This window comes from Lepisosteus oculatus, chromosome 6 (assembly GCF_040954835.1).
Source record: "Lepisosteus oculatus isolate fLepOcu1 chromosome 6, fLepOcu1.hap2, whole genome shotgun sequence".
Lineage (NCBI taxonomy): Eukaryota > Metazoa > Chordata > Actinopteri > Semionotiformes > Lepisosteidae > Lepisosteus > Lepisosteus oculatus.
The window spans coordinates 38358411-38386000 of NC_090701.1; the positions used below are offsets into that span (position 1 = coordinate 38358411).

Sequence of the window (27590 nt, forward strand, 5' to 3'; positions counted from 1 at the left end):
TTCCTTGAGGGCACATTTAATTTGATTGTCCATTGTAGATGTCTTTCAGGTTTTGAAGATCTTCTGTTAACTTCTTGTTCTGGACTTCAAGTATCGCAAGGCGACTCTCCAGACAGCTTATATATTCCTTCTTCCGACGACGACATTCTCTAGCAGACATCCTGCAAAGAGCAGAAACGACAGGGGCAACACGCGATATTCACATGCTAAATAACTCTGCGGGAAAAAGTGCTGTACGTTATTCTCATTGCAAACATGAATGATTGTTTTCCAAAACTTTGAAACAAAACTCAAGAGTTCTTAAAAATAATAAGCCAGAAGCAGACATGGAGCACAATATGAAAAACGTGTTTTTTGCCCCCAAATCTTTACAGCAGTCTGTAAAATCACACCCTCTCATGCCTTTTATAGTCTTTTGGTTCCACAACCAAGCCGGTAGTTATTCTGTTTTATGGCAATAAAGGTCTTTGAGAGCTTTAAGTTCCTCAATGAGAGTCTTGTTTTGATTTTCTAGCACAGCCACACGATTTTCAAGACATTTGACGTATTCTTTCTTCTTCCTGCGGCACTCCCGAGCAGCCTCCCTGGAACCAACACAACAAATACCTTCCATAAAAAGTGAATTGAAAAGCATCGACAAGCAAAATAAGCAAGCCATCGACACATTACGCCACTTTGGCAGCTTGATTTCACGCTCCGCTTCGAAACAGCATCCACCTTTAGAAGCTATAGAAGTCAACTGCTGGACACATAAGGCATAATGCTGGCCATACAACACAAAGGGTCAAGACATCTAAAAAACTCAAGGACAAGTGATCAACAACACGTACAACTCTTTGGAGAGACTGGAAGCTGAAATAACATCATAAGAGAGCATCGTTTTAAGTCGAATCAATCAATCCAAGTCAATTAAATAAAACCAATTTGTAAATCAGAAAAGAAATAGAAAGCCAAGTCAGAGGCCCCGGTCGTAAGTAACCATATGTACTAAAAACTAAAGCATGCTTGGATGCAAAGCAAGAAAAAGGGTGAATCCAAGGGCATATGGGAGACTGCATGCAACAATACATCCACACCTAGCCAACACAGATTTACATGATTGCAAACAGGAAGCAGCCAACCAAAAAAAGCATCAGAGGAGACCGGGAAGTTCAACAGCCCAAGCCATGGTAAGTAAACAAAGGATGTATAACAAGCATGGCTAATAGCAAGCAATCAGAAAGCATTGCGACAGCAGAAACCATCCTCGGTCTCTTAAAGCTTCATCAGTTTCATGCACCGATGTGACTATTGTGATGATTTGTTTATACAAATACAACTTTTCTGAATCTTGAATGTGCGCACGTGTCATGAGAAACACAAAATATAGTGACACTGTATGTTTATATGACAATTGTGCATTTTCTATAACATTATACATTAGGCAAAACATTATAAAAGACTATTCTTTTGGTACTGATTAACATTTAAATAAAAACGACTGAGCCTTGCCAGATTCTCCGGCATCGATCGGAAGGTTTTGATACACATACCTGTTTTTCATTAGTCTGAGTTCCCTCTTCCGTGTTGCCTCCTCAGCAAGCTGCTGTGGGCCTTGCAGAGAGCCAGGGGAAGCTGCCATTACAACCCCCTGTGGCAAACTTGATGTGGGTGTCCTGATCTGGTAGGTTGGCATATCACCGGTGGCAGCTGAGACAAAAATCGGAGACTGAATTTTATAAAAGAACAGGTAAAGGTTTATTTCAGGCTGAAAGGAAAAGAAAAGACACATAACGTTTCGGCTGTGGGGGCTTCTTCAGATGTCAAAACCTGGACTTTTTCAACTGAATCTTAAAGTCCACCAACAAATCACTTGCAACCAAGTGAATTAATTGTGAGACACCTATTTAGATTACAAGCCCATCATAGCAAACAGACCATAAAGTAACAATTCGGACATGGAAACCCAGTTTCAGTATAAACATCAGCAAAGAAATCTTAAGATTATTCAATAGAATACAAAGAGGTTTCTTGTAAAAAATTAAGTCACATTGCAGCGATGACACAATATTCAAATCAATATCTTCATGTAGGTGATCTACACCTGCTTATTATGTTTACATAGCAGACTGGCACGTAAACCATTGGAATGTCCCTAAACAACAACAGGATCAGATTGACTGTACATATCTACCCTGTGCTGGAAGATTGCCCACAGTACAGGATCTTGACCACTGGGAGCATAGGTCTAACAATGTGATCAAAACAATGTTGCAACCATTCACAATAACAGACACACAAAAATGTTTCATGTACCTCAGTGACTCTAATTTGGTTTATCCACAGACTAATTCCACCATTACCAAATAAAATTCAGGAAGTGATTAATTGAAAAACACAGTTCTTTGCTAATATCAAGAAAAGTATCAACAATTTTGATAAGCAAACCACATTTGTGCAGTCCAGTGCTATTCAGTCACTGTAGTGACAAGTACATGAAACACCATAGGTTATGTTTTGTAGACATGCAAATAAAGTAAAAAATAAAATATGAAAATTTAAAATATAATATGAAAATAGAAAATAGAAAACACTGATCTTGTAAAAGCTACTTAAAAATCTATAACTTAGGTGTTTATGCTGACATCTTCCAGGCAATGTGGGGAAGCAATACAAAAGGCAAACAAAATATTAATTGAGGCTAAAGGAATTGGATCTAGAGACTAGATTCAAATATTCAAATTCCTCCGAGGCATGTACTTCTGCAGAATAGTACAACATGAACCAGAGGAAATGAAACTGCATGGCAGTTAAGTGAAAGTTAAGAACATGAGGAATTGATCAACACAAAGCGCTGTGGGGGTGTGGAACAATCTATTTAGATAGGTTGAAAATGATACTGCAGTTTCTTTCAAGAAATGACAATAGGTCCCCGGGTCAATTAGCTTTTTCAACGTCACTATCGTTTTCTGATTAATCCTGCATCTGTGTCTCATTCAGCAATGGTACACCTCAAGTAAATGAATGAGAAATCAGTCAAATATGCAGTAGCAGATGTTTCTAGTAATGGAGCAAAACTGTGCTGTAAACAGTGTTTTATGCATGCAGACGTCACCTTTCCACATTCAGGTCCATAAGCATTTTTTAAACCCAGTGTTGTCATGCTTTTAGTCACATTCAGGAGGTAATGAGTAAGCCTACTATTAGACGTTAATTCTAATTCTGCATTCCCAAAGCGTCTCGGTTTTATACTCTAGTTATGTAAGATGCATGTCAATTTCAAAAACACAACAAAACAGTAAGAAAACTATTCTTTGTTCAGAATAATGTTAAGAAAAAGGTCAATTATAAAATACATTGTTTTCACAAGAATGCAGATTTTTTCATACACAAATAAAACAAAAAATAAAACTCCATTTTGTAGATCAGCTTTATGCTGTTAAGTGTTTCGTATATATTTGGCTTCCTGAGGACGTCAATGGTATAAAATGCTGTTGCACATAAATAAATCATAAGATGTAATTTTTGTCCTTTCCCAAAAACATTTTCATCAAGTCAGCTCACAATACGTAACGATCAATCAATACAGTTCTAGAAATTACATGAACACAGGAAAACTTCTGAAGTGTTATTTATGAAAAATAGCTGTGACCTGCACAGATTAAATCGACGTGACAAAAACACCTAGAAAACATCATCTTAAATTACTCAAAGAATCTGCATTGTCTCATTGGTTTGTTTTTCAATTAAGCTAATCTAACTGTTTGTCATGCTCATCATTCTCATCATGTTTAATTATCAAAGTTATTCAGATTTTATGCATAATACTGCAAACCACGTTTAAGGCAAAGTTACTAAACTACTATTTAATTAAAAAAAATGAAAATCAAAATTGAACCAACCTACAATGGTCAGAAGGTACCCTGAACAAATCAGCTAGAGTCAAAGAGATTTTTTTACTGTTGAATCTTCAGCAAGGTTAAAAATACAACTGCAGAACCAAGTTTAAACTGAACACTAGCATGTCAAGTGCAATAAGAAAAAAATACATACTGTATAATGGTTTGGTGGTGAGCGGACGGCTTAAACTTCTCAAGAAATGCTTGCTAAATGGATGATACAATGGGTGTTGTGAAGAGTTTGCATACAGTAGCTGTCCTAGGTCCTCACGACAGTTCAACATGGCCAACAGTGGTAGTACAGGAATCTTTGAACATCAGTATTTGGTGAACATCCGATGTGGTGTTTTTGTTCCTTCAATAGACTAAGAAACCAGAACCAGTCCAGCATTGAAAGAGTAGTGCACTCTAGGCTTAAGAAAAAAACTTCCTGTATTATTAATGGACATACTGATGTCCTAATTGTGGAAATCACATTCTAAAAGACTGGAAACACCGATTTCCTTATTATGGAATACACAAGTTTAAAGACGTGTCTGGTTAGGGATGTACAATTTAGGACAAAGAACTAATTTCCCATTTTGTTAGCATCTGTTTTATAGAGAGTGATTAAGTTTTGATTATTTTCTTTGTATTTTAGGACATAAAAACTGCACTTTATTAAGAGGTTTCTGTTTGGGAAATATGGGAATTTGGGAATTTCTGGTGTTGTTTATAAGCATGCATGGCTCTGGAAACTCACAGATCTGTAAATACTTGTATAAACTGTGAAACACTATTTACGATGTAAATATTAATTTCTGTTCCATTATTAAGCTTACTGCCTGGTTATGACTGTATTACCAGGCCAAGAACACAAATGCTGTTTAACTTGATACAAGTCTATTTTACACAAGTTACTAAAAGAAGGAAAATCTTTTGAGTTCACATCTGGGAAAAAAAGAGAGCAACAAATATATAAATTAAGTGAAACACCCCATGGATTTTAATCCATCTTGCTATTCCATTTGAAATTAAGCCAAGTGGAAAGATGTTTACATTCCGAGAAGATAATGACACCATATGTTTTTCTATGTAGATCATTACATGATATCATGAACAGCTTATAGTAGTCTAATGGAGTTGTACAGTATATTTAGAAAAATATGCCGTAAAATATGACTTGTACGATTTGAAACAGTTTGCATATAACCGAAAATAGATTAAAGGAACTAGAAACTAGCAATGTTCTGAAGTTAGGATTAAGATCAGAGAGGACTGTTTCCTTCCTGAACCCAAGACAGGATTTCTTCCTTGGTTAATACCTGTATGAAATATTAATTTAATAAATCAACATTAGTATATTCTCCTAACATATGGTTAAGAAGGGCTTTTTAGACATTAACCTCTACCTTATGCAGGCATATTACCAAACTTGCATGGTTATACACTATTTACAAAAAACACCAGTTTCTTGTTTTGTAGCCTGCATATTTTGCAACAATTTAAACAACTGGCACAAAATTTATTTCACCATGTACTTTCAGTGCTGACTTAACTTAAACTGAAGGAGAAACAATGACTCACTGTGGGAGTGTCTGATACAGTTAACCCCACCTGTGTCTGATCATCAAAAATGGTCACCTATTAAGAGCTTTTAATCACAAATGAAATTCAAAATAAAACTCAAAATACTACTGTTAACATATAAGGGTTTGAATGAATTGGCCCCTGACAACTTGATTGTTAACTTCCTAAAAGTATACATCTCATGTGCAAACTTTGAACTCTATTCTTCTTTTAGTTCCCAATATAAGCCTCGAAATACTAGGAAACCACACTTACTGTTGTGTTGTGCTCCTACAGTGTGGAATGATCTCCAGACTCATGTCAGATTTTGCATGTCAGTCAGCACTTTCAAATCCTGTGTTGAAAGCTTTTAATTCTGTTTCTTTTACTGTTTTAATTTCCATATTTTTTGGTTTTGTTTGACTGTTTTATTGCACAAGACCTTTAGATAATGTACCATGGATGGTGCTATATTAAAAAGTTATAATTACGGAAACAAATGATTAATTATTGAGTGGAGGAGACAGAATTAAGGTTTGTACGGTAAAGTTGTTGATAATAATGAACCATACTAGAGTATTTTACATACCACGGCATGACTGCATTATTAACTTTAAACAAGCAAGGTGATCATTTACAGGCACCACTTACCACCGATATTTAAGAGCTAGCTATTTAAGGGCTAGCTAGTAAATCAGCAGAAAGAGATCGATCCTTACATCAGGACTGACAACAACTACTGTATGAAAACTCCACCTCACACTTCACTCCCTGCATTGCTTATTATAGTATAATCATAGGAAACTGAGTAGCTCTTATTTCAGCCCTGTGTTTTAGATGTGGTAACAAACAATAACAAGGAAGATAACCACACTGCTGTAAGTTTAATGTTTTAGAGTACAATTGTTTTCACTTCCAAACGAGCCTGGCAACTGCCTGCATTATTCCTGTCAGTCTCAAAACATTTTTAGAATTGCGTGCAAGTTTCACATAGATGACACTTACTGTCTGGAGGCTTAATTTAATGTGTGTATGCTTTCCAGGATAGTCTAGTCCAAACTCTATTGGGATTCCATCAGAGTTAGCACAGAGAAATGAACATTTAATGACTTTCTTGGAAAAATCGACAGTGATGGAAAATAAAAGCAAGATCTATTGCTATTGTGCTTGTGATTGTGTACTGTACATTTTTTTCTTTGGATGCTTGCATCCTTGAAGATCTTAGAAATGCATTATTAGTAATGTATTTAATTTTTATCATTTATGGTGGAATAAGTAGAAAACCATATCACACGCTTATGAAAGGAGGTGTGTTTTCGTGAGGGGAACAGACTGAGGCGGGCAGGTTCCCCCTCCCTCCGAAAAAAACGTTGTGTGTCGCCCATGCTGTTACGGTTCAGGATTTAAGCTGAAAGACATGCTGAAGGAATAAATTGGAAACGCACGTATCCTTAAGAAAAGCTAATATTCTGTAATGCGTACAGACAGCCAAATGTATATCAGTAAACAGTAAACTATTTCCAGTAAACAGCGTTAAATACCTTTAAGTTAAAGTATTGCGTAACAGTACCACCTTGCTCCACACCGGCTACGTTTCTTACGCAGAAACTGACGGGTATCATTAAAATTGACTTACGTTTTTTCTCGGTGCGTATTTGCACAGTAAACGTCTAGAAAACTAAATAATTTAGGTGAGTCAAACACAACAATGTTTTCTACAATTTCAGTCGTGAACGTCTTAATTTAAAAATTATTAAAAACAATAGAGTTTCTGAGTTAATTGATTTAATTCACATCTTCCTAAATCATGTCAGTCCCAAGTTATGTATTCCTTTTTAAACAACTACAGTCTTATATAAACATACATCCATAAAGAGCACTGCATTTTTATATTCTAGTATGTACAGTATAACACACAGGAAAAGTGTCACGCTATGCCATATATTTCACATTATTATTAGGCTGATGTATTACGAAAAATATTAATTGAAAAATCGTATTAATCTGATACACCTGACAGCTATTGACGAAATGTATACAAACAGTGACAAAAGCAAGTAAACATTTCAGCTGGATTTATTAGAAACTGTTGCTGTTTATTTTTTGCAGACAATACCATGGCTTGTTCGTTTAAACCTTCACCGGTTCAGACAGAGCTGCAAATTACGTAACCCCAATGATTAAATTGGCAAAGTCTTGTTCCTGCAAAAGGAACTGCCTCTAATCACAGCATGACTCTGAACTGACGTCAATGTACATCTTATTTGCTATTTAACATTTACATTTCCCTGCCGAGATCTGATTCCAGGAAACCTGGTGACGTCAGCAACAGTAAATTGAATGGGCTGAGCATTCAGCCGTCTCAGAGTCAGCAAGACAGGAACTGAACAGACTGGGAAGCGCTAAAGATCTATCCAACCTATTTACCAATTGTTAGTTTAGACGTTTCAAGTAAAAATTACAGCTTACGAGAGAAACTCTGATAATTTAACAAGCACCGACAATTGTTGCCTTCACAACTGTCTTTTAGCAAAAACATCCAGGAGGCAAAAAACACATACAGATGAGTAGTTTAAAGATAAACATGGGAAAAAAAACAGGACAAACATTTGCAAGTTTGGGTAAGTTTTAAATCAGATTGCACTTCTAAAATGGATCATTAAATTGCTTTCATCTCAATTAAATGCATTAAAAACCTTATGAGTGGTATTAATAAGAATTCTAAATGTTATTAAAATTAAATGATAAAAAATATAAAGATAGTTTAACACTAAATGAAACCTTGTGTCTTACATAAAAATATAAGAGGAGCATTTTTAAAGCTTTGTAGCATATATAAAAGTTAGTATTACCTGACTCAGTCTCATCTCCAGTTACAGCCATATCTTTTCTTTTTATTAATCCAAGAGAAACCCTCTCCTTCTGCCTTCTACATGAAATGAACCCCAATCAGCAACTATGTGTAGGATTACAATTAAGGGCATTGACATCACAATGACATCACTGGCCTCCTCAAGTCAATAAGCATGGTTTGTCACTTGAGACATCCCCCTGCACTTAGTTCAACTGTTTGTTTTTGCTGTTAAAGACAAGTGCAAGGTTTAAATGAGCACTATTATGCAGAATTAAATATTTTATATAAACACTGCTGTGACCTCAAGATTCTGAATGAACTCAACATGTAATTACAGTAAGCAAACATTCAAAGCTGTAAGATTGAAAAATAAACTGAGAAAACATAGCTAATAAAATAATTTTATTCTAAACTATAAGACAAAAAGGAATGAATAGCCACTGGTGTTCCAAGAATATGTTGTAAAATGCATTTGTATAAAATGTCTTAAAAGGGGGCAGAGTCCAAGGTTCATTGGTGGTCTAACATCTGTTACCTTATGGCTTTAACAGCAGCTAAGAAATGTAATACTTTCTAAGAAACTAAAAAAATATATATTTCCATGGTAACAAATCTTAATACACTTTTTAATAAAAATGGGTGTGCGCACATACTCTTATTATTTCTGCCACAGTTTTTCTGAGAAAATTAATATGATATTTTGATGTAATTTCAATGAGTACCAATGTCCCATCCCCAACAAGCAAACTAAGGAAATGCACTTTTGATACAAGGAGAAGACAGCAGACAATACAGTCCACTGAAAACAGCAATTTGAAATTGCAACTATAAATGAAATTACCTCCCAAGTGGCTCAAGCAGTAAAGATACCTGCCGAAATGCAAGCTGAGCGCTACAATCACAGGTTCAAGCCATGGGTCATGGGTTATGTGTGTATGCTGAGTGCCACAGAAGGCAGGGTGGGATTAGTCTGCAAGGGCTGTCTTGGCTCTAAGCAACACAGTGACCCCTGTGGCCTCCAGGTCTGGCAGGGAGGGATGTGCCTCTCTTAGGTTGGTGCTGAACCTCTGATCTGTTTGACATGTTTAAAGATGACTGAAAGTGGATGGGCCAGAGGCATCTGCCAACACTCTCTTATTCTCTCCTGTGTGTGGCTGCAAAGTTCACAGCTACGAGCTTTTTTTTACGTGTGAAAAGCAGAGCACTGGGCACAACTAACTTTAGCTGCCTTAGAAAACTATCAGTTGTAGATGATCAGAAGTGGTCAGATGAAATGGAAAAAAAAATCATAAAGGGTTATTAATCTTCAACAGTGAAAGAAAATGTAAATATTACAATACATAACCATACCCCAATAACTCAAAATGCATTAAATGTAATTATATTACTTAAAAGCATATTATAAAGTTAAGCAGACATCATAAAAGTACATTAATATGAACATTTGCTTAACATTTGCATACATTTTTGTTTTTTTTCTCTAAGACAATTTTTGTAAAAAGCAAGAAACTAAGTACATTACATACTGTCTTAACTGCAGACAGCAAAAAAAATATTTACCAGAAGCCTAAATTAGTCACAAAACCTACATATTATATAACTAGCAGTTACATTTGGCTAATGATGATTAATCTTTCACCTTTGACAATGACTGCCTCTCCCTCATGATGGCACTCATGGAGTTAATTTATTATTTACGAGTTTTAATATTGGTTTTGAAGATATTATGTTCATTTTTGAAACCTTATAGTTTTCAGTCAAGTTGTTAAAATCACAAATCTGCAACAGGTTCTAGGACAGAGAGAAATATGAATGTTTTATCAATAATAAAAGCATATTTCATACAAACCAAAGGTGCACATATCCCCTTTACCTAATGTAAAGTAAAATGATTAAATTAAAACTTAAATGCTACTCTAAATAAAGAAACCAATGCACAGGAATTAAAGAGGGAAAAATCCTCAGTGACCCCCTACTGTGCACTTGTCAGTGAAATGAGATGAAAATAAGCAGCTCAGGACTGCCGCGCTCAATAGCTCAATAGCTGAACAGGTTATAAGACTAGAAAGAGGATGGAGGCTGGGGTAAGATCCCAAGACACTCCTCCATTTTCAGATGAACAATCTGTATCAATCACCATGATTGATTACACATAAATATGAACTCCTGTATTTAAAAACTTAATTAGAATCTAAAAAAAAATATCACTTTCCTGCATAATCACTAATTTAAGAAATGACAATATTTTATGTTTGATTACTACACACTGAATACAAAATGATACAGCAGAACTTTGGCATTAAAAACTCCTTGAGAAAAGAGGTTGATCATAAGCCTGAAAAACATGTGACGGATGTTTTTTTGTAAATGAAAGATTAAGATTTAGATAGTATTCAAGCCTGTGCAAAGACCTTACAGCTGACGTTTAATGTAAACAAGTTAAGAGTATTACATGCAGGTAGCAAAAACAAACTAAAGGTGTAAATATAGGGCATCACTGAGCTAGAAGGTACTGCATACAATAAAGGCATTTAAAAGAAAATGGCTGAGGAATAAAAAGACAATGTTAGGATATAAGACTAAAAAAATTGAAATCAAGAAATTCTATTTTATTATTGTACAATGTGCTAGGAAGACCCCATTCAGAATATTGTGTACACATTTTGGCACCATGTAGTATAAAGGATATTTCTACTCTGGAATCAGGTCAGATGGGAGCAACCAGATACATTCCTGGGCTTAAAAGAGTTTATATTTTTGTTTTGCTTTGACCACAGAAAATTATGTGAAAGCTTGGTTCAAGTAATTAAAGTCCTCTAGAGTATTTACTACACAAAGCAAATCCAATTTTCCGAATCAAAACTGTAACACATACCAGAGGACGCAAGTGGAAACTATGGGAAAATGCATTTAAAACCGAGAATAGGAGGCATTTTGTTGCACAACGGGTTGTGGGAATCTCCAACAAGCTACCCAGCAATGTTGCTGAAGCTGATACCCTTATTTGATGAAAGGGGTGAATCGGATGCTCAGATTAATTAGCTGCAAACAACCAAACACGCAAGATGAGCTCAATGGCTTACTCTGTTTTTAAATCTTTGTGGGATTCATTATTTTCTTAAAGGTTAGGTAATATACATTTTTACAGTCTGAAAAGATTTGTAATGCTGTTTTGCAGAAGAAAGTGCTGAATTTAGTCACTTTGCATCTTTAGCACTTCTAGCCATTGTGCTTATCATTTCCTTCATTCACGGTACGGAAGCCTGTTTACAGAAACGAGAGCAGGGTCAGAGGAAGAAACCACGGAGCTGTTGTTGAAAACGATTGTTGGATAAAAATTTCGTTTCTGAAAACAAAGTTTGGGCAGAAAGAAAAATAAATGCACAAATGAGATGGTACAGTTGATGTGATTACTTAATAGCACTTTGATAATACTTTATGGGTCACAAATGGTTCTAAAACCATATCAATTAAAAATATATAGTTGAATAACAAATAAGATAATAAGCAACTTCAAATGGTTAGAGATATTTATTTGTATTAGAGATATGTATTGTATATGCATTGTAGTTAACCCTCTGACACATCATAAGTAACACTGTAATGCTCACTGTTCAGAACCAGAGACCTAAATTGAAGTGTGACCCATTATTTCAGTTTGAGTCAAGTGTTATTAATAACAAATAAAAATGAAAAAAAAATGAAAGTCATAAACTGACTTTTATGCCTGTTCACAAAATATGATTAAATCTTCTCTCAAGACTGAAATATAGTGCCTTCCATAAGTATTAGAACAGTGAAATCAAAATAGCTAGTTTTGCTGTATAATCAAGCAATGTAAGTTTGAAATGTTAAGATGAGTATAAGGCAAAAGTACAAAATATCACCTTTTATTTCTGTATATTTCTGCATGCATATGCTGTAATGTTCTAGAATGGTGGTTCTCAAAGTTTTTCGATGACGGAACCCTTTATCTGTCGAAGCTAATGTCGCGGATCACATGAGACTAGCAGCCACCTCACCCTGCAACTCACAACTGGCAACCACTGAAACTATGCATGGCTGAGCCTGGTCAGTACCTGGATGGGAGACCTCCTGGGAAACATGAGGTTGCTGCTGGAAGAGGTGTTAGTGGGACCAGCAGGGGGGGGGTCCTAATGCCCCAGTATAGTGGCAGGGACACTATACTGTAGTGGGCGCTGCCTTTTGAATGAGACGTTAAACCGAGTTCCTGACTCTGAGTGATCATTAAAGTTTCCCGGGCATTTTTAGAGAAGATAAGCGAGTTATTCCAATGTCTGGGCCAAATTTCCCCCCTAAGCCCTTACTGTGGCCTCGAAATTGTCCCCATGTATGATTGGCTTGCACTTGCTCTCCGCTGGAGTGGCGCCCTGTCCAGGGTGTACCCTGCCTTGCGCTCGTTGCTTACCAGGTTTGCTCCGGCTTCACTGCAACCCTCACCAGGAAAAGCGGAAGTGATAATGGATGGATTAATCACATGATAACCTGTTTACGATTAGCACCCCTACGGTTCAATAAAGCTTAATCACTGGAATACTCATTGAGAATGAAAGAATCAAAGTTCTAACCACCAGTTCGACCAAGTTAGAAGAAAACCAGAAGGTGGATGGAATTTTGTACATCGTTAACAAAGGAAAAAAAACTAATAGATTCATAGAACCAGATGACATTTTCTGTGGTCTAACCAGGTGCGAATAGGAAAAGTTGGTAGCAAAATGACTAAGTAAAACACAGTGAGACGACAATACATGAGGTTTTTTTAAAAAGAGTACTGATCATTTTTAATCAACATTTACTTCAAACCAACAGAAACAGAACAATCTCAGTATGCTGAGCGAGTTTGCCTCTTACTTATACAATTTTTTTTTTTATATTTGGAGTTATGGATGCGAGTTGTAGTCTCATGTTTGACTCTGCATCCAGTCTGTTGCGATACTTCGTTTTTGTGGACACGTAAGACGAAAATCCGGTTTCACACAGGTGGTCACAAACGGGAGAAGAACAGAAAGTGTTTCTTATTTCTCTAATAATACTGGATATTCGTTTTTGGTGCTGCACCAAAACTATGCCAACTGCACTTCAATAAAAGCTGTAAGGAAGAGTATGTAATCAGGTCAATGAACTTCTCATATTCTTGTGACATGAAGTCTCCAAGTTTTTTTACTGTTTTGCACATTTTTTCTTTTTCCCTTCGTGGTTGCATTAATTTCTAAGCGATCCTACTACCTAGTAACATGCTGTATTCTCTCATTGCGAGAGATTTTGAGATTTTTGAGATTTTTATCTCCAAACAAGATAGAAGCGCAGATGGAAGAAGAAATTTCAACACCTTTGAGGTACCTTCTGGCTCCAGCAGCAAAAGTACAGAAATGTTTTCAGAGAGTGAATTTGAAGATGATGTTTCAGAAGATATGCCTAATTTTCCTGACTTCTTGGAGCCATGCAAAGCCATCCTAACTCACCTTTTTTATTGATAGTAAATTTTTATTTTTCTTGTAGCCGAAGTGAGAGCTCATGGAAACCCTGTGGGCGTCCTGCGGAACCCTTAGGACACCGTTTGAGAACCACTGTTCTAGAACAATACCAATTTTTGTGTTTCATTCCTCCTTTTTAGGTGAGCATAAGTACTGGAAAATTAGCTTCAATTAAAGTAGTATAAAACTTAGTATTTGGTTGCAAAGCCTTTGCATGCAATTACTACATTAAGCCTGTGACCCATTGATATCACCAAACTCTTGGTTTGTTCTTTTGAGCTGCTTTTCAAGCCTTTGCTGCGGCTATTTTCAGTTGCTGTTTGTTTTGAGGGGGTTCTGGTTTCAGTCTTCTTTTCAGCAAGTGAAATATTACGAATCTCTTTAAATGTAACAAGTTCTCACAAGGACAAACCACAATGACACCGTTTTTATCTTTGATCCTGCAAGATCTGAAACTAACGATAACAGACAGAAATAAACTAAATACAGTACAACACAATTAAACATGAACAAGATAGAGTAATTTTATAAATATAAATTATAATCATTTTAATATTTCAAAAGGGCTTCAAGGATATTTTTTAAAATTCAGATAGAATTAGGTGTATTAGTCCTAATACTAATACGCTTTCCATAAATTATTTATTCTAAAAACATACATTAATGTTGCAGTTGTAACTCAATTTCCTGTACTTTTAACTACTTCCTTCTACACTACTGTCCTGCTGTATATACTGTAACTGCAGCAAACACTAAAACATGCTATACTTGTATATTTAAAATAAATATACTATTTTTTAAAATATACTTTCTTATTGTGACACTTACAGTACAATAACAATTAATAATAATAGCAAATATATGTTCCAGTACTCAATTCTTGCATTTTAATGCTGCTCAGTATATATTCCACAAAAGTAACTGTAAAAAACGCAACATTACTAAACAATACTACAATACTAAACATTTGTTTGAGCTTTCTATTAATCAGTAGTTAGAATTACATTTAACCTTAAAAATATATAATAAAAAACTTTAGCAATGTTTTTCATAGAAACAATTTACAGCAGTCTCCTGGTGTGCCTCTTCTATTAAAATTACCGTATATACTGTAGATCTAAAAATGATGGTTACTGTACAGATATACCTAAGGAGATAACACAGGCTTAGTTATTAATAGCTGGGATAAAGCAAAAAAGTTTAAGCAGTCTGCATACCTTGAACAACCAGTGGACTGCCTGGCACAAAAAACTGCTGGGTTCCATCCCCTGACTGTGTGGCATACTGCACAATAGTAGCACCAGGTTGTGGCGTTCCTGAATTTGTCATAGTCAAAGTCTGTAGTCCCTGGATGCCATCGCTTCCTGGACTGGCAATATGGATTGGTCCCCCTTGGGCAATAGCAACTGAAAAAAAAAAAACAGATTAAGAACCATCTCCTTTTTAGTAATGCAAAACTATTGAGAAAAAAAAACACTTGATTGACCTCATGATTAATCTGACAGAGCTTTAACCAATGGGCAGATTTTTCAAACTGTTAGTGTTTACTTATTATATTTTGATGGAATATGGTGGTTATATAATTGGTGTTTGCACCAAATCAAATTTGACTTTCTGGTGCAACTCGTCCTACTCCAAAATGAGCTATTCATCATTTGACACATTGAAAGCTTCACAGTGCCTTTTAGGGGAGTAAGTGCTGAATGGGGGGGCACCAGTTCTCTCACTGAAATTGCTGCAAGTTGATGGGTGACTTTCAAGCCCCATGAGTCACTGCTGTGTGCAAACAAGAAATTTCTTGATCGACTAGCCAACTGCTTTTAAACCCTGTCTTGAGACACTGTCTGTTGTTTTCCAATCCATTTGGGCCTGTATTACCAGTGCTAATTGGTGCTTGTACTTGATATGCTTGCTTATTTAAACTTTTGTTTCTGCACTCAGCATTTTATTTCAGAACTACTCTAGCTCAAGTATATTATTCCTTCAGTATCTGAAGGAATACATCTTTATGCAATATCTCCTCAGTTGCTAATTAAGAATGTGTTCTATTAATCTGACTAAAAAGCTCTTAACAGTTTCTGATGAACAGACACAGGTAGGAATGACAATGAATCAAATTAGGACCAGCAGGTCCAGGACTGAGAACGACTTCTTAAGCCCACAAAAACCCAGCAGTGCAGACCCAACTGTGTGCCATCACTTGGAGAATCTTGGACGCAATCAGGTAATATTATAGCCCTTTTCAGCACCAGCAATGTCTGAATTAAATGGTCAACCTGCACTCTGAGTGAGTGCATCCATAGGCAAATTAAGTTTCTATTACTAAAACTTTGAACAATTCCAAATATCCTGGCTATGGATGCTGATGAATTCTCACTCTTGTGCAAACTACTCAATGACACTGTGCATAAAACCTACTACTATACAGCAAAGAATTACCCAGACTGTGTCAAACTCAATGAAATTACACTAAACTGAATTTTGTTATGTACTATTATCATTACTTATCATAGCTGGGACGTACTGTATTGACCAGTGCTGGTCTGATAGATAGAAGTTGGCACTGGTTGAGGTACAACATTTGAAGGTGTTCCCTCCTCTTCAGACTTCTCTTCTTCAATTTTTGGAACAGCCGGTGAATCAGATGATAATTCATTAAGGATTTTTCTGGGAAAAAGAATAATTAGATTATTCCATTGTGGAAATACCTTAAAACAGACAAGTAAAAACCATACAGGAGCACACAGAGGGGTTGAATGTGTTTTTATTTGTTTCTCAGTGTCTCTGGCCTTTATCAAAAAAATGTTCCTTTAACAAAGGTAGGAGCTTAATCTAAATTTTATAAAGAATAAAGGCTGCAAATGCTACCCCTGAGAGTCTCAGTGTCTTGTTTTTTAACTGAATCAATCCAATATAATTATTCAAGGTCATCAGAAAAACATAAGCTTATGAACAACAGGAAGCCATTCAGCCTGTCAGGTTTGTTTAGCTGCTAGTGACAAATACACAAATCTCATCTATAGAGTTTTCTTATATGAAACCTGGGTGTATCAGCTCCACATGGCTGAGAAGCACCTTCTAGGCTCAGTAGGCTACCAAAACCCTTAAATGTTTCCACACTTTTAGTTTTAGGACTGCAACCCTCCAAAGTCAGGCTTCAAGATGACTGAGGGATATGGTCATTTTACACTTTTCACGTATTAATTGCATTGCTTGATTATGGGCAGAACATTAAAAGGTCTTTCCCACCTGTAAGATGGTCGCCTGGAAAGAAGTTCTCTCCTTTTTTGTGAGTCTGTGACACCTTCTGTTGTTTCTCCATCATCGGATTCTGCTATTGCCGCTACCTGAAAAAGTGTACAAGTATGATTAAGTCATAAAAACTAACATTCCATATTTAAATTTACCCTAATAACAGGCATCTATAAACCCCAAGAAGGCTCCAGAGCCGAAACGTTGTGTTTCCTTTCTTCTCTTTTCAGCATGGAATAAACCTTTTATTTGTTCCTTGGCATCTTTAAAAGTATTAAATGTTACATTAGAAACTATAGAAATAGTATTCCTTAAATTGTCATTGTCCTTAAATTGCTCCATAAACTCCAGGACAAATGAAGACAGGCTTTCCGGTTTCCCCTTAAAATGAAATGAACACATAAATTATATATATTCTATGATGATTACTGATGTCTCATTGGTTTGCATTACAAAAGCGATTCTCTCATTGGCTGTTTCCTTTTTCTCAAAACTGACCAAAGTAAAATAAAATAAAGGATAATTACCATTTGTAATGTGATTAGAAGAGAAATTGCTAATTGTAATGTTCTATTGACTTCTTGAAAACATATTACATACAGTATGTACAGTATCTAAATATACAGTACATATATCTACATGACTAGAAAAATATTCAAAGTTTTGGTGGGGTTCTGGGGTTCTTGTGTGAGGTGAGAGAATAATCTCTTAATTTCTATAAAATGTCCTTACAACTTTCTTCAACACCATCATACAAATAACACGGAACTTTAAAATTGCATAATTAACAGAAATATTTTTTTACAATTCAACTTGAAAGTTGAGGTTCATTCCAAGCTGAAAAGCTGAACAAAATAAGAAAATCACAACATCACATCATTCTCGGTGTAGAATTTGCCTCCTCATGTTCCATCAAAGACTGCATGCTGATGTAACTCCAAATTCAAGCCTCGAACCCACTCAGTGAAAGGCCCAATGAAAAGGGCTAGAGAAATCAAGTTAACCATAAAATAACTATAGGGTTTTGTAATGGAGTGTCTCAAAAACAGGGTGAACACATTATTACCTCTATGGGTTTTAGCCATTAAGTATAGCTTAGCGTCAACTAACTTTTGATTACTTTAAACTTGGTATAAAACCTAATCTAAAAATACTTCCATGTGGAGTATTGTTCCAAGAAGTGTAAAGAATAAAATAGATACATTACAGCTTCTTTTTAAACTAAAATATAGTGAGGCTTATGAAATATAGTTTTTTAATTTGTTTCCTAATAATATGTACATATATATCATGTGCAGTATATATTTTTTTTGTTTTATGCACATTTTGGTAATGGCCAACATTCTTTATGTTTTAATTTTTGAATTCATCTTTAATCTTGCAAATAAGGAATACATTATATATAATCTAACATGGAAGGCTATGATGGCCAGAAACTTACTCTTCATGAAGCAAGAGATAAGTCCGCTTAAGATTATATATCTGTAAACATTTAAAATGAAAAAGGAAAGCCACAGCAAGCTGTTAGTATGGTTCTTGAAGATGTGAAAGGCTTGTAAAGACCTGAAGATTTGAAAGAAGACATATAAATAAGTATGTAATGTTGTTTTGTGTAAAATACTGAAAATTGTTTACAGTAAATAGTTGGCATTCAGAGAACAAAACAAATCCTAGATTTCTGAAGGTTAAACTGATTAGCTTAAATCCTAAATCCACAGATCCCATTAAGACATGCCCAACTGTAAAACAGGTGACTCAGATCAGTTCAATTATTCCACTGAAACTACTTCTACACTATCTGGGGTTCATTTGTGTAGTAATCTACTACTTTTAAATCCCAGAAAATGACAGATTTTGACTTGAATTATCCAGAGAAAAGTGATTCTGTTTATTAGACACAGACACAGTTTTGAAAATCCTAATATCTATCATTAGTAAAAGATGAAATCCTAAAAAGAGGAACTTTCAATCAACAACTTCATAATTTGGTAATAGTTAAGAGAAGTGAGTTAGAACTTTGTAACTATTTTTCTGTTAGTAGCTTACCTGAACAGTCTGTATTTGTGGTGACTGAATTACAGAGGGCTGTGGTGCTTGGATAACTCCATGAACCTGAACTGTTTGACCACTGGGTAACTGAACCACAGTTACAGACGAAGACACTCCTGTCACTCCACTGCTTGTGACTGTAGCCTGGACCAAAAAATAACAACCAAAAATGTTTTGTTACCTAGTCATTTTATAATGAAGTTCAGTTTTCTTCTAAAACAGAATCACTTTAAACCTAAACACCATTGGTGTATATATTTCCAAATGTTTTAAATGTCTGCTTTTCTTTAATATCTTACATTAATTCACTAATTGGCCAAAATATCTTGTAATGGATGTATTTAAATGTCTTTTAATTTCTATTATCAGCAAAGATCCTCAGCGGTGCTTCTTAGCTCTTGCCACTTCAGCTGTTTCACAATCACAACAGAAGTGCTCTTTAAAAATGACTGTCAAAGCAGCAAGGCAGTTAGCTCACAGCAGATGGTTCTTGCGACTTGGACGCCTTCTGTGTGGAGTATTTTCCCCATGTGCACATAGTTTTTCTCCAGGTGTCCTAGTTTCCTCCCACTTTCCAAGTTTGTTCAGTTAGTGCCTATCTTCTTAACATTGCATAATACGCTTGGACAAAACTATCTTCAGCCAGGAATTTTTCTAGCCTTTGTTATACTAGGAGCCTCCTGGAGACTTTCTTCAAATAGTCGAACCAAGTCGGCTGATTTGGTTCCATAAAAAACATAAAAACCATCTGTTAAATACTGCTGGAATATTGTTATTCAACACGAGAACAAACAATGGCCTGGTGGAAACTTCCAAATCTTTTACACTGCATCACAGTGTACACAACTGTAAAGGACTTAAATGTTCCCTAAGATCAGGAATCATTTTTAATGCTGTTTTTTTTTTATGCCATTGATTTTGACTGATTTTTCTAATTTAGCTGTATGATTTCCAAAACCTGTAACATATAACACGCATACAGTGTCCACTCTTTTATTATTGCTACCACGTCTTCAGTTCCCCAATCTGTATGCAATGCAAGAGCTGAAACATCCTAGCTGGGGGGCTAGGAATAACATCCCTCTTTTCCTTATGCAGGACTGGGAAAATAGCGTGTTGGTAGCCATGTTTCTGTTATTCTTATAATTTCATAGTTTCCTGTTAATAATAAAGTAGTCTCCAGTTTTCCATAGCATATGTTTACATTTAAAATTTAAACCATACAAGTCTGAAAAGGCTAGTTTACAATGAACAAAGCAGACAATGAACTTTTTTATATACACTGCATGGAATTCAGAAGGTAAATAAAGCTTTACTGCTATATGTCTTAAAAGTGTATTAATTTGTATTTTTTACCTGTCCAATGGTAGAGATTGGAGATTGGGTGGATCGGTTCTTGATTTGAACACCCTCGCCATCGGATACAGAGTCATTTACACTTCCATCCTGCTGAGAGTCAACCACAGTTTCCATGGTCATTGGACTAAAAGGAACACAAAAAATAACATTTTCTTATCTCTTCTAAATCTGAACTACTTTGAACATTAAGTACATCCTAAACATTTTTTTTTTATTCCCATTTATTCAAAATGAATGAGCTTTTCATCAACATGACTGATCAGGCATGCAAGATCCTTAGGAAGGTATTGTTGTAGCCAGACATTTACCAATATGTAACACTGTAGAAAGCAAAACTTAAAAAGGATTAAAACAAACATTCTTAAATGATTCAATAAATAATATTACACCTGTACTAGTTTCATTTTAACATTTAAGTCTAGAACATTATCTGCAGGGGCAGAACTTTTAAAATTCTTCAGGGAATTATGTACCCAAGGACGTCTGGTAGCAAACTGACTCATGTTTCATACAAAATACAAAACTTCAGCTTGAAAAGTATTTTCATCACCACATGATATCTCTTGAAACATTCACTGAACAATAAACAAAATGTGAGGACATTTCTGAAGGTATGCAGAAGAATTCTGAGGTATGCAGTATTCCTCTGAAGAGAGGCAACAATAAAAACAGCAATACTGTACATAAAAGAACAAGAATCAGTTCCATTCAAAATTTTAAGCACAAATGTGCCTGCGGGATTTAGTCCTATTAAGTTGCAATAATTTGAAAGAAAACTGTTCTCTTTTGATGATGAATTCTGAATTACAAAACTGTAATGGTTAAACAGTAAACATAATTGCTTAATGAATTTATTGCCAGATGTTGTTTTCTACTCCTAAGAACACTGAATCACAGGTTTAAGTGGGAACAACTTCCTTTTGTCCAAAAGGGTTTAAATAAATAAGTCTATGTCATTACCTTAATCACTGAAACAATTGCCCTCTTTAAGATGTTTTGACTGCATTTTAACTTAAGCTTTTAAATGAGATTTTCTGGGAGGTATATTACTTCTTAATGGTTTCAAGCATCATAATGGCAGCCTCAGAATATAGCCCAAAACATCAGCAGTTTAAGATAACATTTGCTTGCTTAAATTAATTTTTATTCTTCCTGCCTGAAACCATCTAAAAGTTAGTATGATTAAGCCATTTAAGATAATTTAAATTTAATAGAGAGCATCTATTTTTAAAAGAAAACCTCGAAAAAGAAGAATGGAACTAATTCCTGACCAGAAAATGTATGAAACTGCACAAGTGTGTCAAGCAACAATCTTGATTTATGTACAGTAGGAACATAACTGTTGACAATCTGAATTGCATTTGACCAGGAAAAATGGTTGCCACATATTGACAATAAACTCAACTATTTTTGAAAATAGGTCAAAATTGAGAAGACAGTAGCTAGTGAGCTGATTTATCTAGTACTATCTCCCTTGAAATGAAACAAAAGTGGCTTCCCAGAGGAAATCCTTTCAGTCCCATTAGTCTTCCTCACAACTTTAATGGTCCCTGGGGCTGGAAAAGTTTTTGCTAACAAAAACTCAACATATGAAAACTACCGTTACTCTTTTTCCAACTCATCACTAGCAACTACACAGATATACCATCCAGACAGCAATACTAATATGTACTATATTCTATACAGGGAACAGTTTTTGTCTTTCTGTAAAAAAAAACTTGTAGATGGTTCTTTTGATTTACATGATCCTATTTGGCTTTGTAATTGTTTTACAATTTTGTATTTTTTTTATTGTAATGTTGTGTCAAATAGTTCTCTGAAGTCTTTTTATTGGAATTCACTTGTACATTATTGAGGTGGGACCATTGCGCAGTGGTAAGCATTGCTACCTTGTAGCACGGGGGCCCAGGATACAATTCCTGGGGTCCTATCTGCATGGTTTGTATGTTTTCCTTGTGTTCACATGGGCTTCCAACAAGTGAGCCGGGGTCCTCCCACTGTCCAGACATACCATTAGGTTAACCAGCTTCTGAGAAAACTGGCCCTGGTGTGAATGTATATGCGTTTGTGTACGTGTGTGTGCCCTGCGATGGACTTGTGTCCCGTCCAGGGTGTAACCTGACTTGTGCCTGTTGTTTGCCAGGATAGGGTCCAGTTTCCCAGTGACCCCATATTGGATACAATGGTTAGAAAATGGACGGATAAATAGTAAATTATTCAAGTTAACAAGCAATTACTCTTTGATTTTGGAATGGTCTGAAACCCACATTTTGGAAGTTCTATAACCTTAAATGGGGAAGAGCCAGAACTCACCTTGTTTGAACATGTGGGCAGGACCAAACTGAAGGAAGGATGCAGGCTCTTCTGGAAGGCTCAAAGATAACTAGCAGGGAAGCACGCTACAGTGTGTGCAATATATCTCTTAATAAAACAGGCTTGAGAACAGTCAAGCAGATAAAGAAGCCAAGTAGAACTGCACAAAGGACAAAATTAGATTCTAAAGGGACTATCCAAAATCTACTTTATTCCTTTTTTGCTGAGTTTTTTAAACATATTGTTATAGAATGAAAAGCTTCATTTAAATTGTGTTCCTTCACCTTATCCTTCAGTCCCTCATTCCAATCCTGATCAAGCTCTGAAATGCTCAAGTAACCATTTTGAATTAGACTTTCCCCATTGTATTGGTGCTTGAATTTGGGATAAATTCTAATAGATTTTAAAGCTGCCATTTTGATTTTGAAATGTTTACATAATACATTGGTCATAGCATTTTGATGGATCTGCCCAACATTTCATTATAGAAAAAAATATTAAATACTTTGTCTGGAGATAATAAACATCAGAGCATTCAACCATCAAAGAAGTGAAAGTTAGAAAAAAAAAGATACAATTACAGTGTTAGAAGCCTAATAATAATAATTCACTCAACAACTTACATAGTGCTTAGAAAAATATTGTTTCTGCCTATAAAGTTTTAATGACAAGTGCTCCAAGTTGGCATATACTGTATACGGCCAGCACAATCAATTAAAATGTATATTAGTCATATAATCAAATGTTTTAATCATACTTTTTTACCCCTATCTTTCAGTTTTGGAATAAGCCCCATTTCTAGACTCATATGTTGTCCTTTCATAATACCCTGTCCCTATTAAATTCTCACGTTATTAAAGCATCAATGTTATATTAACTCAGAAAATACAGGAGGGCGATACAATGGCCTCATAAGAGACATTGCTCAAACATAATTCTGTAAAACTAATCACTAAGATTTTAACGACATGCAAGCACTCAATTTCTTGGCCAAGAACATTTACTGTATCTGAAACCAATTTTTTTGCTGTTGCTGTATATTTAATCATATGATGCATGTTAAATAGAAAATAAATGACTAACTGCAAGAAAGTTTGACTTTGTAAAACAGCACACATATGTGTACCCCTCACAAATGGGGATACACCACCTTGCATTATAATTCCATTTAGAATTTAAAACATGATCATTAAATTCTACGCATTTTAAAGGATGTCTTATTCCATTAATAAGGATAGAGGTGTACAGAATTGGAACTTTCAAATGTTTTCAAAACGGACAAATTATGTAAACCATTTTCAAACACTCAAAGCCTCAGTCCTTTTAAGTTCAAAATAAAAGGTGTTGCAATCCTTCACATACAGCCCTAATTATTTCTATTACTACAGACTTGCGGCTCCCCTCTTCATTTTCTTACCCAACTCTCCATATTTACCTTTTCTGTCGTTTTATCAGGTCATTGTGACCAATAAATGTTTTATATTCAGATTTGAAGAATGTATATGATTTAAAGCAGGGACTTATAAAGAACTAGGTTTCGAGGTTTTAATAAAAATAAACATTAAAAATACTAAAAAGGAGACTGAAATATTAGAAGATTCCTGGACAGTTCTTTAAGAATTTGTGACATATTGGAAACCTCCACCAAAGACACCTTATGTACATTGAGAGAACATTATACCGTATCTTCTTCAAAATATATATTTTGAATGAACAATGATGAAAAGAACTGAAAACAACCATTTTTAATGAATAATTTTTATTTTAAGGCCAGAAGAAAATATGTAAATTTGTTGACAACTACACAAGACTAACAATACACAACTAAGAAGCAGACTGTAAAATGTAGTTTATATTTCATGGCTCTGTATTAACAGTAACATGCAAAAGGTTAGACAATACACTGTAGCTAGGCATTCCAATAAGTGACAAAGCAAAGGATATTGCTCCTTTTACTCACACATGGTTGCAGTGGCAGCGGAAATATAACAGCAAGGCAGAATACTTTAGGTATCAAATTTGGAGGTTAGTGAGAGCTAAAGGTCAAATACTTTTGAGGTCTGTGTGAGAGAGTTTATCTTTATAACATCTTACCTATGCTTTAAATACAAAACACATCAAAATGTTGTCCTTTGGTTATACCTTTTGTGCGCATCAAATTGTTTTAAAAATGTTTTTTTTTCTATTTCAGAAATTGCAGACCAATATTATTTTTTCCACCAGTGTAACATACTTGAAGTTACCAACAGCACACTTCATACAGTACACTGAAGATAATTTGTTATAACTTTCTTCCTAAATTCCTAACCTATACTATTATGAATGTATATTTCTAAAACATCTGTTTCTCACAGTTCAGACTGTATAAATTGCAACTTCTCTAAAATGTTTTGGGTGTTTCCAAGCAGAAACTCACTAGGTTAAACTTTTAAAATATTCTACTGGTTCAGACCAGACTAGAGACTAGAAACCTGAAAAGATGTACTGTTGCCTTAACAAATTTCCATGCCTGAAGGGATTTAGCTACATTGCAGTTACACTCCTGGGCTGACACAAGCAGTCAAAATATAATACCATGTTTGAGGAAACTGAGTTTTCTTAAACAAATATGCTTGGTTTCTTGTACATTTTAAACGACCATCCTCACCACACAAGCCAATCACAGTAATTAATCACAGTTAATTATTAAAAAATATTTTAATACAATTCACGTTTAATTCATGCTTATTTTAGCAATCTTAGCAAAACCGAGTGTTGCAAACACCACTTTATAAAAAGCAAAACCTCGCTATAATATATAATGGCATATAAATAATTAGATAATTGAACTGAACTCGGGTAATTGGGTTCAGTTGGTCAAAAAAAACTCACGGTTAAACCTATTATTCAGTGTGTTTAGCTTAATACAATTATTGCTAAATCATAACTGAATTACGTTCATGTTTAACGCAAGCGGTTTTGCTACCCTCCTCCACAGGCAGTAGAAAAACAACCATTAGAAAAAAACAATGCTGTGAGCAGGGCGTTGTCGGTTTTTGGACAGAAGGGAGGAGACAGGTTCTGCGCCATTTCTAGAACCTTCCTGCTCAGCAACGGACGCCATTTTAAATGAAAATATTTAAATTAAAATAACACATCCAACAGCGGATTTTTTTTAACTTATCAGGTCGCATTGTAACCCGAAAAACTGACTTAATCGGTTTCGATTTTTTTTTAAAAAATCTTTCCCGCCAAAGATACCTATAAGTCAATCATTTGCAATGAAAACCTAAAATCGTGACGTTGCGCGAAAAATATAAATGAAATAATGAATAATTGAATGCACATATCTAAACGTTATATGCGAAGTTAAAACATTAAATAAACTCTGCATTCGCACATACACTGCCACACAGAAACTATAAACGTCTTCGGCGGCATTTCAGTACACTTGAAGTTATTTTTAATTGGGTTTTATAACAATAAGTCGGAAGATATTTGGATATCCATCTGATTGACGGCACAGAGCCTCGGAACTGTATTTCTAATTACTATTTTCGGTTCAAGTCCCCCTCCTCTCTCCCCCCACACGCAGCGAGCACTGCTGTCTAGCGATCCTGAGCTTATTGACTAAGACACATGAGATCCCCGTCACGTCACGTTTCTTTTTATTCAAGACCTAGCAGGGTTTTAGCTGTGGCCAGATATCCGATGTGAAGGAACCACGCAGTCACATAGAAGTGCCAAAAAAAAAGAAAAGTCAATTGCGCAAAGAAAGTGCTGCAAGTTACTAAAAACGAGAACTGTTAAAGAACTACTAAGCAGATTCATTTTAATTAAAACCTGGAAGCCAATTCGCGCAGACTAGGTCATTTCTTAGAACGCCGCTTTCCAGTACACCCCGCTGTCGAAACACTGAAGTGAAAAGAAACATTGCACTAAATACAGAGAAGTTTTGATAAAGCTGTCTAGGCGTGACCGATAACATTTCCACCCTTTCGCTGCGAAAGGAATTGTTCCCTTGTACAATATCCGAAATGCACAACGATCCCTCATAAATTTTAATTCAGTTACTTCACAATTAAAACTAGTCATCTAATTAACCACGCACAGTGTCCCGAGTTACTCCTGTAATAATTAACTTGGCAACTTTACACTTAAAAAAAAACAAAAGTTACAACTTGTAAATGACGTTGAACCTTTCATCGCTCCAATTACGTCCGTCGGCTGCTAACGTTATTATTTGCACTAAACTCTGAGATCATTAAGGACATCTACTTTTTTTAATGCAACCAGCATAGTTGTGTATCGGAAACCAGAGCTAAAGGCGAGAAGCGGTGTCTTTGCTAAGGAGGCTGTGCTGCTGTCACCAGAGTACCCACGACCAAGTCGTCAGCAAGCAACTTCTCCCTGTCTTTCCTTTCTTTCCCCCCCTTCAAAGCCTCCACTTGTTTGCAGTGCCTGTAATAACTTACCGATGTTTTTTACGTAGTGGGACTCGTCACTGATTACGGTAGGAGTGGATGGCCTGAGCCGCTGCACACGTAGCCGCCACGTCAGCTCTGATGCTGCTGAGCTGTGTAAAATGTCGGCGAGGTCCTCGGCGCCTCTGACAAAACACGAAGATCTACGGGGGGAAAAAAAAAATCAACCCACTCAGGGGCGGGATTACAGCAGACGAGCGGGTGGGAGGGACAAAGTACAGAAGTCGGCCTGCAAATGCGGTGCTAAAAAGAGGGTTACAAGGAGGCGGCGAGCTCCGGCGTTTCTGGCCGCGTCGCTGCGGACAGCCTCGGGCTGCGTTCTGCGCGCGAGGCGGGCGATTCAAATCGGGCCGGACGGGAAAACAAGCGCGGCGAAAGA

The 27590-nt window shown here is 35.8% G+C and overlaps 1 protein-coding gene across 4 annotated transcripts; it reads right to left on the reverse strand.

Annotated features, from left to right (window-relative positions):
• Positions 1 to 27527, reverse strand: LOC102686183 (cAMP-responsive element modulator). Of its 4 annotated transcripts, none has more exons than XM_006642873.3 (8): positions 27203 to 27527; positions 20433 to 20559; positions 19074 to 19220; positions 17025 to 17122; positions 16300 to 16442; positions 14993 to 15181; positions 1533 to 1689; positions 1 to 584 (listed from the first exon to the last, which is right to left on the reverse strand). In XM_006642873.3, the coding sequence occupies exons 2-8, from the start codon at positions 20553 to 20555 to the stop codon at positions 440 to 442; spliced, it is 1002 nt and encodes a 333-aa protein (XP_006642936.1). In that variant the 5' UTR covers positions 20556 to 20559; positions 27203 to 27527; the 3' UTR covers positions 1 to 439. The 4 variants fall into 4 exon arrangements, with proteins under 4 accessions (XP_006642936.1, XP_015194416.1, XP_015194417.1 ...); XM_015338930.2 differs by having other exon boundaries at positions 1 to 161; positions 27203 to 27525; XM_015338931.2 differs by lacking the exons at positions 14993 to 15181; positions 16300 to 16442; positions 17025 to 17122; ... (1 more) ...; positions 20433 to 20559; positions 27203 to 27527 and adding an exon at positions 8279 to 8384.
• Between the last annotated feature and the right edge of the window lie 63 nt (positions 27528 to 27590).

Excerpts from the sequence above, each read along its gene's own strand:
- LOC102686183 (XM_006642873.3), bottom strand. The coding sequence starts at position 20,555 with ATGACCATGGAAACTGTGGTTGACTCTCAGCAGGATGGAAGTGTAAAT. Across the intron at positions 19,221-20,432 it reads CAATCTCTACCATTGGACAG|GCTACAGTCACAAGCAGTGG; the intron begins GTAAAAAATACA and ends TTTTTGGTCCAG. Across the intron at positions 585-1,532 it reads CTCAGACTAATGAAAAACAG|GGAGGCTGCTCGGGAGTGCC; the intron begins GTATGTGTATCA and ends TGTTGGTTCCAG.